We start from the raw sequence: 14,857 nt of genomic DNA on the forward strand, positions 1-14,857 counted from the left end.
ACCATCTAGAGCATGTTAAAATATTACAGACTCCCTGTCACCACTCTCCCCGGCCCTGAGATAGTAGATCTGGGAGAAGCCTGTACCTTTTAAAAGGCTCTCAAGTGACTCTTCTCTGTATTCCAGTTTGAAAACCACCAATCTGTACCACTCATTTGGTACTTGACATAAACTACTTTGTATAGTTAGTTTCCTCTTTGTGTGCATTTTAAATTTTGTTCACAGTAAAGTAAAACCTTCCAAGCCACAGATTTAGAGGGCATTCAGGTGGATCTCTCTTAGACCTCCCTCTTACCAGATACCTTGATGATCTACTCTGCTACCCTCCTACCTGATATGATTGACCCCAGGCAGAAGATATGGCCATCCTACCCAAGCCTTGGGGCTCTTTGTCATGCTTGGGACTCTAGGGAATGTAGAAAAAGGAGATGACATTGTAGATCATGGCTGGATGCCAATGGCCTCTTCATGACAGAGTAAATCTGGACAAGACTGAAATTTCCATGAACGTTTCCTCTCCTGGTGCCCTGTAGAACTGTCGTTGGTTGCAGGGAGTTGCAATGAACAGGATACTCTGCATCCCTTTTGGGGCAAATCTGAATTCAGGATGTTGATTTCATGATGTCCATGTGAAACGGTCCATTCACACGTGACACACAAGGGGACCCAAACTGCTGAGTCAAATGGAGCAAGACGTAGCTAGACTGGCCCGGGAATGATTGTCAATCCCCAGTAGCAGGTGGTCACGCTCAGTAGTCTTCCCCAGAAGTTCCCACTTCCAGATCCCAGCATGCCTTACACCCTGAAAGAATTGGCCAAGACCTGGTAAAATGCATACAGTGCAAACACTGTTTAAAATTTTACTGCTGCTAGCCAGGGCTTTGGGTAGAGCAAGAAAGTGTGTGTGTGTCTGTGTGTTTTGGGGGTGGGAAAGGGAACTCCTTGGTGCCCCACAAATCCCTGCCATGAGTACAGGAGCCAAAAAGGAGGAGACCTATAGGACAGAGGTTGATCCCATTCAAAGTCAGCACGGTGGGGATGAATGTGGTAGACTCTGGCACTGAGCATTCAAGGGCTGTCAGACACTTGCCAGGAAGCCGTAGGGTGTCTCCCCTACTTGTTTCTCTCAGAAGGGCCATTACCTAAAGTAGCAAAAACCATATGACCAATGTTGTCCCAGCTCACACTTCTGGGATCCCATCTCTGCCCACCTCCCCCAAACCTGACACCCTCGCCTCACCTCTTCTCTTCTATTCCCTGCCTACCACTCGTCCCTGACCCCACCCCCCCTCACAGAATCTCTCATCCTCCACCCTCGTCCCGTGCAGAGTCATCTGCTTTCCTCCCCACCATACTCCCGAGTCCTGCGCACCTGGGGGTGCTGGACAGGCATGTGCCTGTGATGATGAGGGTGACGCCCACGAGGAAGCCGGCCAGGCCAAGGGCCAGGCCGAGGGAGTAGACCAGGGTCTCTGTGGTGTCAGGCAGCAGGGTAGGCACCTGGGGCTCTGGGAGAGAAAGGGAGGGTCAGCGGGTCGGGCAAAGGGATTCCAGAGTGAAGGACACACGGGTGTGAGAAGGGGGGTGCTGGGGAGGGGGTTTCATACCCCAGTGCTTAAAGAGCGGCTTGTCCAGGCCCCAGTGCTCCACCTTGCAGTCATAGAAGTCGTCCACCGAGGGCACGAAGGGCAAGTAGTGGAACTTCCGGAACAGATGGTCGGGCTGGGCATAGAAGCTGGTCTGGGCCACCCCCTCGGTGATGGTCTGACCGTTGCGCAGCCAGGTGATATTGATGACAGGGGGGAAGATGTTCTCCACGACGCAGATGAGGACGTTGGGCTGGCCCAGCTCCACGTGAGACTTGGGCAGCACAGTCACTCTTGGGGACACTAGGAGGAACCAGGCCCTGAATCCCACAGGCTCAGCCCTCCAGCTGGGCCTTATCAGGGCTGGGATTGAAGGGTGTTTCCTCCTATTAGCTTTCCGAGAGCAGGGAATGGTCTAGGATGGTGACACCAGGACAGAAGCAGGGGGACAGAGGGATGAGAGACTGTGGAGGGCAGAGGGGGCCCCAGGGGATCCTGTATCTGCCAGGTCCCTGATGGGGAGTCCAGCGGGAGGGGTCATTTCTCAAGAGGAAGAGGTTGCTGAAGGAATCTGAGGCGATCTAGCACCTCCTGGGAAGGAAAGGGCCTGAGCACAACAGTCTCAGATTCTGAGAGTGGAGCCCGGGAGTCAATAGAGGCCTGTGGGGGGTGGGGGGAGGAGGCTTCTCTGGGCCTCCCCTGCCTGCCAGGGGCTTGGTGGAGGGGGGCACAGAGGAAAGGCCTGGTACCGTTGGCGGCTCTGGTACGGTTCGAGCGCTCCACCAAGACGTCCAGATGCGCTTTGATCATCGTGATACTGGCCAGCCCACTCTGCGGGTCAAAGTAGGCGAAGTTGTCAAATTCAGGCAGACGCCACACAGCCTCCCTCTTCTTCAGGTCCACAGAGAACAGCTGCTCTCCATCGAAATCATGGGTGAACTGACCCGAGCCATCATAGGACTGGTAGAAGGCTGGTCCGTAGGAGCCCATGTGGTCAGCTGTATTGGGTGAGTTCAGGGTTGGGGGAGAAAAGAAAAGGTATCAGTCTCATCCATCAGATGTGATGTACTGAGTCTCTGAGCTGTGCCCCATCCTTGGTTCTGTGTGGGGGCAGAGTCCCATTCTGATGCTGAGCTGGTCCTTGGAGAGTAGAAGGGTTGCCAAGGGACGGAAGGGAGAGGATGGAGGGCATGGGCACATCCCCTGCACACTGGCCAGCACAGAGACATGGGTGCAGCCTGGCATACGGGGTTGGGAAGAGGAGAGGTTGCCTAAACTCAGGCTTGGGATCCCCAGAGTTAAATCTTGGCTCTGATGGTCTGCTCCAGCTGTGCTACCAGGTCCTGTGTGTGAGATCACAGGTGAGTAGGGATGGGGTGAGGAGAAAATAAGTAAGGTTAAGAGCATCCATGGAGCTTTGGGCACAGAGATGCAGTGTAAGTGGATGTGAGGGGAAACAGGTGATAGCAGGCAGGAGTACGAATTAAGATTTGTGACCAGAGACTGAAGGGATAGAAAAAGGCAGCCCAGGGGCTTCCCTGGTGGCGCAGTGGTTGAGAGTCCGCCTGCCGATGCAGGGGACACGGGTTCGTGCCCCGGTCTGGGAAGATCCCACATGCCGCGGAGCAGCTGGGCCCGTGAGCCATGGCCGCTGAGCCTGCGCGTCCGGAGCCTGTTCTCTGCAGCGGGAGAGGCCACAACAGTGAGAGGCCCGCGTACCACAAAAAAAAAAAAAAAAGGCAGCCCAAGGTATTGCAAAGAGCAGTGGAAAAGGAGTCAGAAGTTCAGGGTTCATGTCCCAACTCTTCTGTCTCAGAGCATTATGCACAAATGTGAGTCTTCCCATGACTGAGGCTCAATTTTCTAGAAACTGGAAGTTAGGTGTTCGTTGATAAGATGCTTTTATAATTCTATGAAATTATTTGTGCAATAATCGTGAGAAACCACCATGTGCCCAGCACGATACCAGGCCCCAAGGAAATACAGACAAACCAGCTGTGGACCCCGCACACAAGGAACTCAAGTCTAGAGCAGGATAAAGACAGATAAACAGCTACCTATTGACCTGGTGATAAATACAGCAATAGAAAATGGGCTCGCCCGAAGCCAGGAAGTGGTACAGAAATCAGGATGCTGGGCAGCAGTAGGACGGAGGTTTGGGTCTCAGAGAGGAGGGAGGAATGAGGAGGCACCTGAATGTGATGCTGGGCTGAGCTGCACCTGTATTTTAGGTCCAGGACAGACCTGATAGAGGTGAGAGGGATGCGGGTAAAAGAAGTTGCCCATAAACCAGAGGAAAGGAACTGTTCACTCTCTGTACCATGTGGCGTGTAACCCCACGCCCTCAATCTCCTCTCCTCACCCAGCACCCTCTGCACTCACCCTTGATGGCCCCAGCTTCCTGGGGGCTCAGGAGGGTCATCAAGGTGTGGAGTCCCAGGACCAGCCCCCCACGGAGGACCATTGTCCCCTGGTGCTTTAACCAAATAAGTCCCAGTCGGTGTGGAGGGTAAAGGAAGAGGGGGAAGGTAAAGAGGAAGAAACAGATTTTAGAATGGGGGAGGCCCCTGCTGTATTCAGCCAATCAGAGAAATTCTCTGAGTTAGTGTAGCTGTTGCTGGGGAAAGAAGTAGAGGAAAGAGCCTGGGTGAGAAGATGGAAGAATTCATTGGGTCCACGAGCACCAGGGAGGCTTGGTCCACAGGAAGTCAAAGGGATGGGAAGGGCTTAGATTAACTTTCTACATCCTCCAAGAAGGAATCCTGTGAAGGGAGAGAAAAGGCCATCAGAGCACCGCACAGCTGAGCTCAAACAAATCCTCTGTCTTAATCCATGGTGTAGGGACTCCTACTCGTCCTATACGTTTTTGTGGACCAATTTGGAGTTAAAAAATAAAATAAATTTGGGGATTCCTTGGCGGTCCAGTGGTTAGGACTCTACGCTTCCACTTCAGGGGACATGGGTTCAATCCCTGGTCGGGGAACTAAGATCCTGCATACCACATGGCATGGCCAAAAAAGAAGGAAAGGGCTTCCCTGGTGGCGCAGTGGTTGAGAGTCCACCTGCCGGTGCAGAGGACATGGGTTTGTGCCCCGGTCAGGGAAGATCCCACATGCCGCGGAGCAGCTGGGCCCGTGAGCCATGGCTGCTGAGCCTGCGCGTCCGGAGCCTGTGCTCCGCAACGGGAGAGGCCACAACAGTGAGAGGCCCGCATACCTCAAAAAAAGAAAAAAAAAAGAAGAAGAAGAAGATGGTCTCCCTGACTTTCTGTTTGGCCAAGAATTCCTCCTAATGAGGTGTTATCAGACTGCAGTCATTAAGCTGTAAGTTAACTCAGGATTCTAACCATCACATCAGGTTTTGAAGCTTGACCTCGTGGGGGTAGAGGGTTGTCACAAGGAAACATGGAAGGTAAATGATTTAGTACTTCTTTCCTTTCCTTGTTTTATTGGACAACTATAGGAAACGAAAATTGTGGATGGGAGAGGGAAGGACTGGGAGTCTGGGATGGGCAGATGTAAACTATTATCTATAGGACGGATAAACAACAAGGTCCTACTGTAGAGCACCGGGAACTATATTCAATATTTTGGATAAACCATAATGGAAAAGAATATGAAAAAGAATATATATATGTATAGCTGAATCACTTTGCTGTACAGCAGAGATTAACACAACATTGTAAATCAACTATACTTCAATTAAAAATAATAAAATTAGGGTCTTCCCTGGCTGTCCAGTGGTTAAGATTCTGTGGTCCCAATGCAGGGGGCACATGTTTGATCCCTGGTCAGAGAACTAAGATCCCACATGCCGTGCGATGTGGCCAAAATAATAATAATAATAATAGTAAATACATAAATAAATAAATAAAAAGTAAAAAAAAAATAAAATTTTTAAAATAAATAAATAAACATAAAACTTTAAAAGAAATAAATAAAACTGTGGGCTAATTTTTATGAGAAATAGTCTAAGATTTTTGAGGGAAAAGTCAGATTATCCATTGCCAAGAATCTGAATTTTACATGTTCTGTAAAGCTAGAGAATGTTCAATAGGCTCCCATCTCCACCTAGTGGCCAACAGTGCGATTTAGCCTTGGAACAAGAAATCATGGGATTTGTGAACAATTTGTTGGAATACTCCAACATTTTTTAAAATATATATACAGTTTTAAATTTTTTATTTATTTGACTGCGATGGGTCTTCGTTGCTGCGCGCAGGCTTTCTCTAGTTGCGGTGAGCAGGGGCTACTCTTCGTTGTGGTGGCTTCTCTTGTTGCAGAGCACCGGCTCTAGGCGCGCGGCTTCAGTAGTTGTGGCTTGCAGGCTCTAGAGCGCAGGCTCCGCAGTTGTGGCGCACGGGGTTAGTTGCTCCGCGGTATGTGGGATCTTCCCAGACCAGGGCTCGAACCGCGTCCGCTGCATTGGCAGGCGGATTCTTAACCACTGCGCCACCAGGGAAGTCCCACTCCAACATTCTTTACAAAAAAGTTAGAGAAAAGGTTACACATATAAAAGTCAGGGTAGAGACTTCCCTGGTGGCGCAGTGGTTAAGAATCCGCCTGCCAATGCAGCGGACGCGGTTCGAGCCCTGGTCTGGGAAGATCCCACATACCGCGGAGCAACTAACCCCGTGCGCCACAACTACTGAAGCCCACCTGCCCTAGAGCCCGTGCTCTGCAACAAGAGAAGCCACCTCAATGAGAAGCCCGCGCACCGCAACAAAGAGTAGACCCTGCTCGCCGCAACAAAGACCCAACACAGCCAAAAGTTAAAAAAAAAAAAAAAAAAAGTCGGGATAAATATGGCCAAATGTAGAGGCTTTGGCAGCACCAGCACTTCTGCAATTTGGCTGTACCTCAGACAGCAGCCATGAAAATATACTAATCATTGCTCTGTTGCAATATTTATATTTTTGTTAAATAACTGAATATAAAGAAGTATACCAACAGAAGACAACTCTTCAAAATTAACTTTAGAAAGGAGAAGGTCTACAGAGGTAGAGAGTCATAGTATCTATAAAGTGAGTGTGCTCATCAGAGAACATCTAGAGCAGCCCTGCCCATTAGAACTTTCTGCTTTGATGGAAATGTTTATATCTGAGCTGCCCAATAGAGCAGCCACTAGCCACATGTACTCTTGAGCACTGAAAATGCCACTGGCTGGTGCAACCAATGGGCTGAAATTTTCATTTAATTCTAAACTAGTTAAATTTAAATTATAGCCATATGTGACTAGTGGCTACCATATTGGACAGGCAAAGTAGAGTTTACAATCTTTCTCTTAAAAAAAATGTAGGCCCTCTCTTAGTAGCCTTTACTGGAGGCTGTAGGATAAGCTGCTAGAAAACTGAAAAATGAAAAAGAATTTGAGGTACTTCCCTGGTGGTCCAGTGGCTAAGACTCCACACTCCCAATGTAGCGGGTCCCGGTTTGATCCCTGGTCAGGGAACTAGACCCCACATGCATGCCGCAACTAAAAGTTTGCATGCTGCAACTAAAGATTCCGCATGCTGCAACTAAAGATCCCACATGTGTCAACGAAGATCCCGCGTGACGCAGCTAAGACCTGGTGCAGCCAAAATAAATAATAAGTAAATAAATATTTTTTAAAAAATAGAATTTGAGAAGCCAGGGAAGGTAGAGATAAAGAGTCTTCTCTGGTCATGGATCATTAGATTTGGGGATAGCAAAATCTCAAAAACATAAGAGGCCCACTAGCAACTTAATACATTTACAAAAGAGATTAAAGAAGCATCAAAACCCGTCCAATTCTAGCAGATACAGAAGCTACAGCCATAGAAAGAATCTTGGCAAACCCTCAACTCATGCAGTTGAAAAGTGCTGGGAACGAAGCCAAAGGGAATCTCCAAGACAAAGAGCTTACAAATTTTAAGAACATGTTTGCTCAGAACATACAGGAAAGGAAGCACTTCAACACACCTCCTCTGATTCACCCTCTGAGTTTAAAAAGCTTTTCCCTGAAGATCAAGCCAGATCCTCTCCTAGGACAGCACAAATAACTTCAATTTCCTTCCCTCCAGATCTGTTACAGTAGTAGATCTGTCTGGAAACACTACACTCTATTAAAACTTTGGACAAAGGACAACATTGCAGAATTCTAGGAACTTTGGGATACAGGATCAACAGGAACTTTTAATTAGGAAACCTAATCTAATAAGAGGGCTATTTTGACTGTTGGGGCATGTGGAGGAGAAAGTATCTAAAGGAATAAGTTGTGATAACATTAAATGAGGTTACAGAGAAACAAAAGAGTTCCTAGGGTGATTTCACCTGCCCTTGGGTATGTTGAATTTACTACTGTAATTCCGGGAAATAGAAAAGCTCCCACTTTGAACCTCTGGAATTTCACATCTCCACCAAAAAATGTAAATATGAAACAGTGCCAAGTCTCTAACAGAGTATGTAAAAAAACAATTATGATAAAATAGCTGGAGAAACTTGAGATAATCCATCCCACCAACAGAACTCTTTAACATCTCATTTTGGTCAGTCCAAAGGTAGGTGAATCTCAGAAGTTAATTGTGAATTATAGCAATATTAAGAATAATAGTTAGGGACTTCCCTGGTGGCACAGTGGTTAAGGATCCACCTGCCAATGCAGGGGACATGGGTTTGATCCCTGGTCCGGGAAGATCCCACATGCCGCGGAGCAACTAAGCTGGTGCGCCACAACTACTGAGCATGCGCTCTAGAGCCCGTGAACTGCAACTACTGAAGCCACGCGCCTAGAGCCCGTGACCCACAACAAGAGAAGCCACCGCAATGAGAAGCCTGCGCACCACAATGAAGAGTAGCCCCCGCTCGCCACAACTAGGGAAAGCCCGTGCAGCAACAAAGACAATGCAGCCAAATAAATAAATAAATAAAAATTTAAAATACCGTATAAAAATAACAGCTAATTCTTTTTTTAAATTTTTATTGAAGTATAGCTGATTTACAATGTTGTGTTAGTTTCAGGTGTACAGCAAAGTGAATCAGTTATGCATATACATATATCCACTCTTTTTTTTTTAGATTCTTTTCCCATATAGGCCATTACAGAGTACTGAGTAGAGTTCCCTGTGCTGTTCAGCAGGTTCTTATTAGTTATCTATTTTATTTAGAGTAGTGTGTATATGTCAATCCCAATCTCCCAATTTATCCCTTGCCCCAAATAGCTAATTCTAAATATTACTCAGTGATTAAAAAAAAGAATGAAATATTGGACAGTAAGGTCCTACTTTATAGCACAGTGAAATATATTCAATGTCCTGGGACAAACCATAATGGAAAATAATATTAAGAAAATAATGTGTAGGGCTTCCTTGGTGGCACAGTTGTTAAGAATCCGTTTGCCAATTCAGGGGAAATGGGTTCAAGCCCTGGTCCGGGAAGATCCCACATGCCGCAGAGCAACTAAGCCCGTGCGTCACACCTACTGAGCCCGCGTGCCACAACTACTGAAGCCCGCACGCCTAGAGCCCGTGCCCTGAAACAAGAGAAGCCACCGCAAAGAGAAGCCCGCACGACGCAACGAAGAGTAGCCCCGCTCGCCGCAACTAGAGAAAGCCTGCACACAGCAACAAGGACCCACAGAGCCAAAAATAAAAAATAAAATAAAAAGTAAAGTGACTGTTAAAAATAATAATAATAATGTGTATATATATATATATATATGTATAACTGAGTCACTTTGCTGTACAGCAGAAATTAACACAACACTAAATCAACTATACTTCAATTTTTTTAAAGTTTAAAAAGTAAAACAGGGCCTCCCTGGTGGCGCAGTGGTTGAGAGTCCGCCTGCCGATGCAGGGGATACGGGTTCGTGCCCCGGTCTGGGAGGATCCCATATGCCGCGGAGCGGCTGGGCCCGTGAGCCATGGCTGCTGAGCCTGCGCATCCGGAGCCTGTGCTCCGCAACGGGAGAGGCCACAACAGTGAGAGGCCCGCATACCACAAAAAAAAAAAAAAAAAAAAAAAAAAAAAAAAGTAAAACAAAAAAATTTTTAATTAAAAAATAAAAAGGAATGCCATTTGCAGCAACCTGGATGGACCTAAAGAATATTATACCTAGTGAAGTCAGAGAAAGACAAATATTATATGATATCACTTATATACGGAATCTAAAAACTAATACAAATGAATCTGTATGCAAAACACACTCACAGACATAGAAAACAAATTTATGGTTACCAAAGGGAAGAGGGAGGGAGAGAAAAATTAGGGGTAGGGAATTAACAGATACAAACTACTATACCTAAAATAGATAAGCAACAAGGATTTACTGTATAGTACATGGAATTATACTCAATATCTTATAATAACCTAGAGTGGAATTTAATCTGAAAAAAATACACAACTCAATCACTTTTCTGTACACCTGAAACAAACACAATGTTGTAAATCAACTATCAATAAAGTTTCTTAAAAGAATAATAGCTAATTCTTTTTTTTTAATAGCTAATTCTTAAATCGTGCTTACTAGATGCCAGGGATTGTTCTAAGTACTCTATATATTTCACTCATCTAATTTTTTTAAAATAGGGCTTCCTTGGTGGTGCAGTGGTTAAGAATCCGCCTGCCAATGCAGGCGACACGGGTTCGAGCCCTGGTCCGCGAAGATCCCACATGCCACGGAGCAACTAAGCCCGTGCGCCACAACTACTGAGCCTGCGCTCTAGAGCCCGCGAGCCAAAACTGCTGAGCCCGCGTGCCACAACTACTGAAGCCCGCGCGCCTAGAGCCCGTGATCCGCAACAAGAGAAGCCCCCGCAGTAAGAAGCCCGCGCACTGCAACGAAGAGTAGCCCCGGCTCACCGCAACTAGAGAAAGCCCACGCACAGCAACGAAGACCCAATGCAGCCAAAAATAAAATAAAATAAATTTTTTTTAAAGTTAAAAAGAGTAAATAAATAAAAATAAACAAAATGTGTTTAGCACTGTACCTGATATTATTTCCTTACTAAAAGATCTTTCTAAGTCAATCCTTGATTAGCGTGTATGCATTCATCTAGCTGATATATTCTTCTCAATATCAATAAACTATGTCCATCACCAGTTTGCTTTCCCTTGGCTGCCCCAACAAGTCTCATTTATTATATGACCTCAGTAGATTTTTTCACCTTGAGGCACAATCCAATAAAGCAGAAGTTAAAGAGATGACCTAAACCCAATGAGAGTATTAAAATTTGTTCGTTACACTTATGACACATTAACCAGGAGTGAACTGAAAACAATTATGCCTGTGAGGAACGTTATGGGAGTGGTAGAAATAGCCTTTATCTTGATAGTGGTGGGGATTACACAATGAATATGCTTGTTAAAACTCATAGGACAGTACAGCTAAGGAGGATGAATTTCATTTTATGTAAAATATATCTCAGTAAACCTGATTTTTTAAAAAGCAACTGCACCCCAAAACTATGTCTTCCCTTATTGATTTTATGATTAAAAGGAATGAACCATAAAATTTTCAGTAAATTGGGGGAGAAAAATTTTGCCTAGGATCACGGAAAAGCCCTCGCCCTTGAAACACCCTACCCCAAAAAAAGAAGACCAGAAATTAATTGGCATGTGTGAATTCTGAAATCTGCATCTCCCACGTCTGTATTAAACTTGGATCTCTTCATCATATTACTAAAAATGGATCCAAATCATATGGATCTTTAAACAGCAAGATACCTTAGGGTTGTGCTCTCTGGTATGGTAGCCACTAGCTACATGTGGCTATTTAGATTAATTAAAATTTAATAAAATTAAAAATACAATTCTTGTGGGACTTCCCTGGCGGTCCAGTGGTTAAAACTCTGCTCTCCCAATGCAGGGGACACGGGTTCCGTCTCTGGTTGGGGAGCTAAGATCCTGCATGCCGTGTGGCCAAAAAACAAACAAAAAAATAAAATTCTTTAGGTGCACTAACCACTTTTCAAGTGCTTGATAGCCACATGCGGCTAATGGCTGCCACATTGGATTGCACAGATGCAGAATATTTCCTTCATCACAGAAAGTTCTAGTGGACAGCACTGTTCTAGAGGGCAAATAGATATATAGACCACTGGAGTTTAAGGATTGGAGTATTGAATACATATCTGTATGTCATGGGTCTCTGAAAATTCAACTGGCTGACATTTCTAATTAAAATCATCTTGAGATGATACACATAGTATATAGTATATACACATAGTATGTAGAATAGTATAACTATTCTACTTATACTCCAACAAGGCCAATTACCGTCTCACTCAGAGGCAAGCACACCAATAGAGATGGTGAAGTCAGGGAGGAAAATGTGACAACAAGAACAAGCTCTAGGTGCCTGTAACAGCCTGCAGAAACTTCAAGAAATCCCTAGAGGGAATTTTGCCAGCAAAACAGAATACATAGCCTATTTGTTTTTAAATTTCTGCTTAATACTTTGCCTAGTGCTCGGGGGTAGATAATATTGGAACCCCCTCCCCTCAGGGCAAATATGTTCTTAAACAGTTAATTTTTATGGAAACTGTGGGACTGCTTTATTGGTAAAAGCAGCCACTGGAGAATCCCCCCTTTCTGGATCTAAAGAAATGATTTAGAGACGTGGCAGGCAGAGAATTGTTCCCCGATATCCATAATTCCACAGTTCCTAATAGAACTTTCTGTTTCATTTGGGTACATGGACTTCCAGAATAAGTCCTAGTTCCCCATCCCTCCTTCCAGTTATGTGTGGCCACACGTAAGTTTTGTCCAATGCTCTGTAAGGAGAACTGCTGTGTGCAACTTCTAGAAGGTGGCCTTATAAAGAGGGTGATGGGTCCTTCTTTCCCCTTCCTCTTTCCTGCTGATTTGAATGCAAACCTGAAAGCTGGAACTCAAGCAGTCATATTGGACATGAGAAGGAAGAGCCATGTTGAGGCTGGTGGAACAAGAAGATGGAAAAAAGTCCGAATCTCTGACACTGTTAAACACCATACCAGCCCTGGAGCTCAATGTGAGAGAGAAATAAAAGTCTATCTTGGTTAAACCACGATTGTTCTCAGGGTATCTGTGTCTCACAGCTCAACCTAATCTGAACCAATACATACAGCATCTCTTGTTCGCAGCCAAGCTATAATAAGAGTAGATTCATGGAAATGTAAAATGGAGCTCTCAATGTACATATCACCCTCAAGCATCAGATACAGTAAAATGATGGAATGGTTTCCTTCAGTCCCGGTGCAGGACTGTCACTAACAGCTCTCTCACAGCTGCTTATCTTCTTGGTAATCACACCTTACATTGTGCCTTGTCCAACATGGCACCCTCCATGGTGCTTGTCAGTAAAGAGCCCCGAAACTGTGACTGACAGGATGGAGAAGGAATCCCAGACGCTGTTGTGTGGGCCCGTGGGCACCTGTTGAGTTTGGTGCCATATCAAAGGATTTCAGAAAGAAGCTGGTATAGATTTACTTGTGGTAATAAATCAATAAGACAATACAGTGGCTGATAGACTTTCCAATATCCATGTTGCATCCCGAGCTGCCAGGTAGGAGACTTAGTATCTTCAAAGCTTTTGCAATAGCCATAAAATCACTCTTTAAAGACACAGCAAAGTGGAACTGGGCTTTTCTACCGCTAAGTGGTGTCGGGTATGTCTGATGAATGAATGTCGGTGAATGTCATGTGTGATAGTGACATAAACAGAACCACAACAGCTATAACCAAAACATGTGCATGTACTTTAGGCAAAGAAAATGTGTAAGAATTCACACAGTGGTGCCAGATTTCACTGACTTGATGACCAAGGGAAGACAGAGATATGTAGGCCATGGCCCTCTGGGATATGCAGTGCTCCCAAGTACGGTTACCTAAGTTGTCCAAATTTTACAAGTTGTTTTTTGACCATAAGTCACAGACGCCACAAATATCAGCTCAAGGCTAAGAAGCAGCTCCAAGATGTGACAGGCTAGAGGACCCAACCCCCGAGCCTTCGCGCTATGACCTCATTGTCCTCCCCACTCCTAGTCCCTCCCCTCCTAAGCCTCCCAACCTGTTGTTGGCTGTGTATGTGTCTAGGACCTTCACACCCTCCTCCAGCCTGGGGGGGCCCAAAGTCACTCCCCCAAGTCTCTATTTCTCTCTCCTTTATCTCCTTTATCTCCTCCCCATCCCATCTAGAAGCCTCCACTGTCCACAAGCCACTGGAGCCCCTGCCAGCCCCCACATGTCCAGATTCCAGGACTCTTGCCCTACCCACGCCCAGTCACACCCCAAAACTTCCACCTCTGGGTGCTTCCCCTCATCTTTCCTTAGAGCGAGGCCCCAGCTTGCTGGACGATGGGGCAGGAGATGCCCCACTGCAAGGAGAGGGCTGTGGTCCTGGCGTCCTCGGCTGCAGCTTGGCACAGAATTGCTCATAAAACCGTTATACGGGGTTGCTTGGCATACTAGTTAAATAGGCTTTTGTGGATGGGCCTGGGGACCTAACCGCCGTGTATAAATGTTAGTTGAGTAAATGCATGGCTTTGTTTCCACGGAGAAAATCTCTCTGAGCTCAGAGCATCTGACCAAAAGTGACCTTTGGGAACACACCCCTCTGGTGCTCCAAGGGCGACCTCTGTGGGTTTGGCTCCAACTGCAAAGAGAGCTCCGGAGAAACCTCAGCTCTGGCCCGGCTTGTCTGGGTGGGTGCGGGCGAGCAGTGTGAGGAGCATCTATTTAGGGCTGATCTTCTCGTCAGCTGAGGCCTGGGATTTGGGGGAGAAGGGTGCCTGAAGCCATTGAGATGGAGGGCGTGGCTGATCCCAGAAACCACGTCCATCGCCTGATTCCATATAGACGAGGGCCAGGGGCTTCTGCTCCATTCGGCCTCCTCCTGGGTTGGGGGCGTGGGAATGAGGGTTCAGTTGGTGAAGCAGGAGGGGCGGCGGTTTAGGGATGACTTAGGGCGCGGAATCACTGCGCTTGCGCATTAGCCGGGCGAGGTCTCCGCGCCGCCACCAGGGGGCTGCAGAGGCAGAGAGATGCGCGGAGCCCGAAGAGGAGGCGCGCGGAAGGGGGTTTTCACCTGCGCTCGGTTTTCCTGCCCACCCGCCGACGATGCGAGGCCGGACTTCTAGATGCCCGTAGGGGAGCTCCCTGGGATCGATACTGACTTAGCTCCAACACTTCAGGGTTTCAAAGATCGGAGCTTTGTCCTTGCCGTCGGGAATCCGCCGGGAGGAAGAAGTACGGGGACGAGGGGCGGGGGCGCTGCCTACTGGGACTCCGGGTCTGGGGTGCAAAGCAGCCCCTCCCCGACCCGCACCGGGG

At 46.7% G+C, this 14,857-nt stretch overlaps 1 protein-coding gene across 1 annotated transcript; it reads right to left on the minus strand.

Moving 5' to 3' along the window:
* Nucleotides 1-894: 894 nt before the first annotated feature.
* LOC307059145 (HLA class II histocompatibility antigen, DO alpha chain-like) lies at nt 895-4,050 on the minus strand (the record flags this gene model as incomplete). The annotated part of the gene is made up of 5 exons (XM_079712887.1): nt 895-1,142; nt 1,373-1,508; nt 1,608-1,889; nt 2,336-2,584; nt 3,969-4,050. 5 exons carry the CDS (start codon nt 4,048-4,050, stop codon nt 1,139-1,141), a joined length of 753 nt encoding a protein of 250 aa, XP_079569013.1. The 3' UTR covers nt 895-1,138.
* Between the last annotated feature and the right edge of the window lie 10,807 nt (nt 4,051-14,857).

The sequence above is a fragment of the Hyperoodon ampullatus genome (genome assembly GCF_949752795.1).
Source record: "Hyperoodon ampullatus genome assembly, chromosome: 10".
NCBI classification, from domain to species: Eukaryota; Metazoa; Chordata; class Mammalia; order Artiodactyla; family Ziphiidae; genus Hyperoodon; species Hyperoodon ampullatus.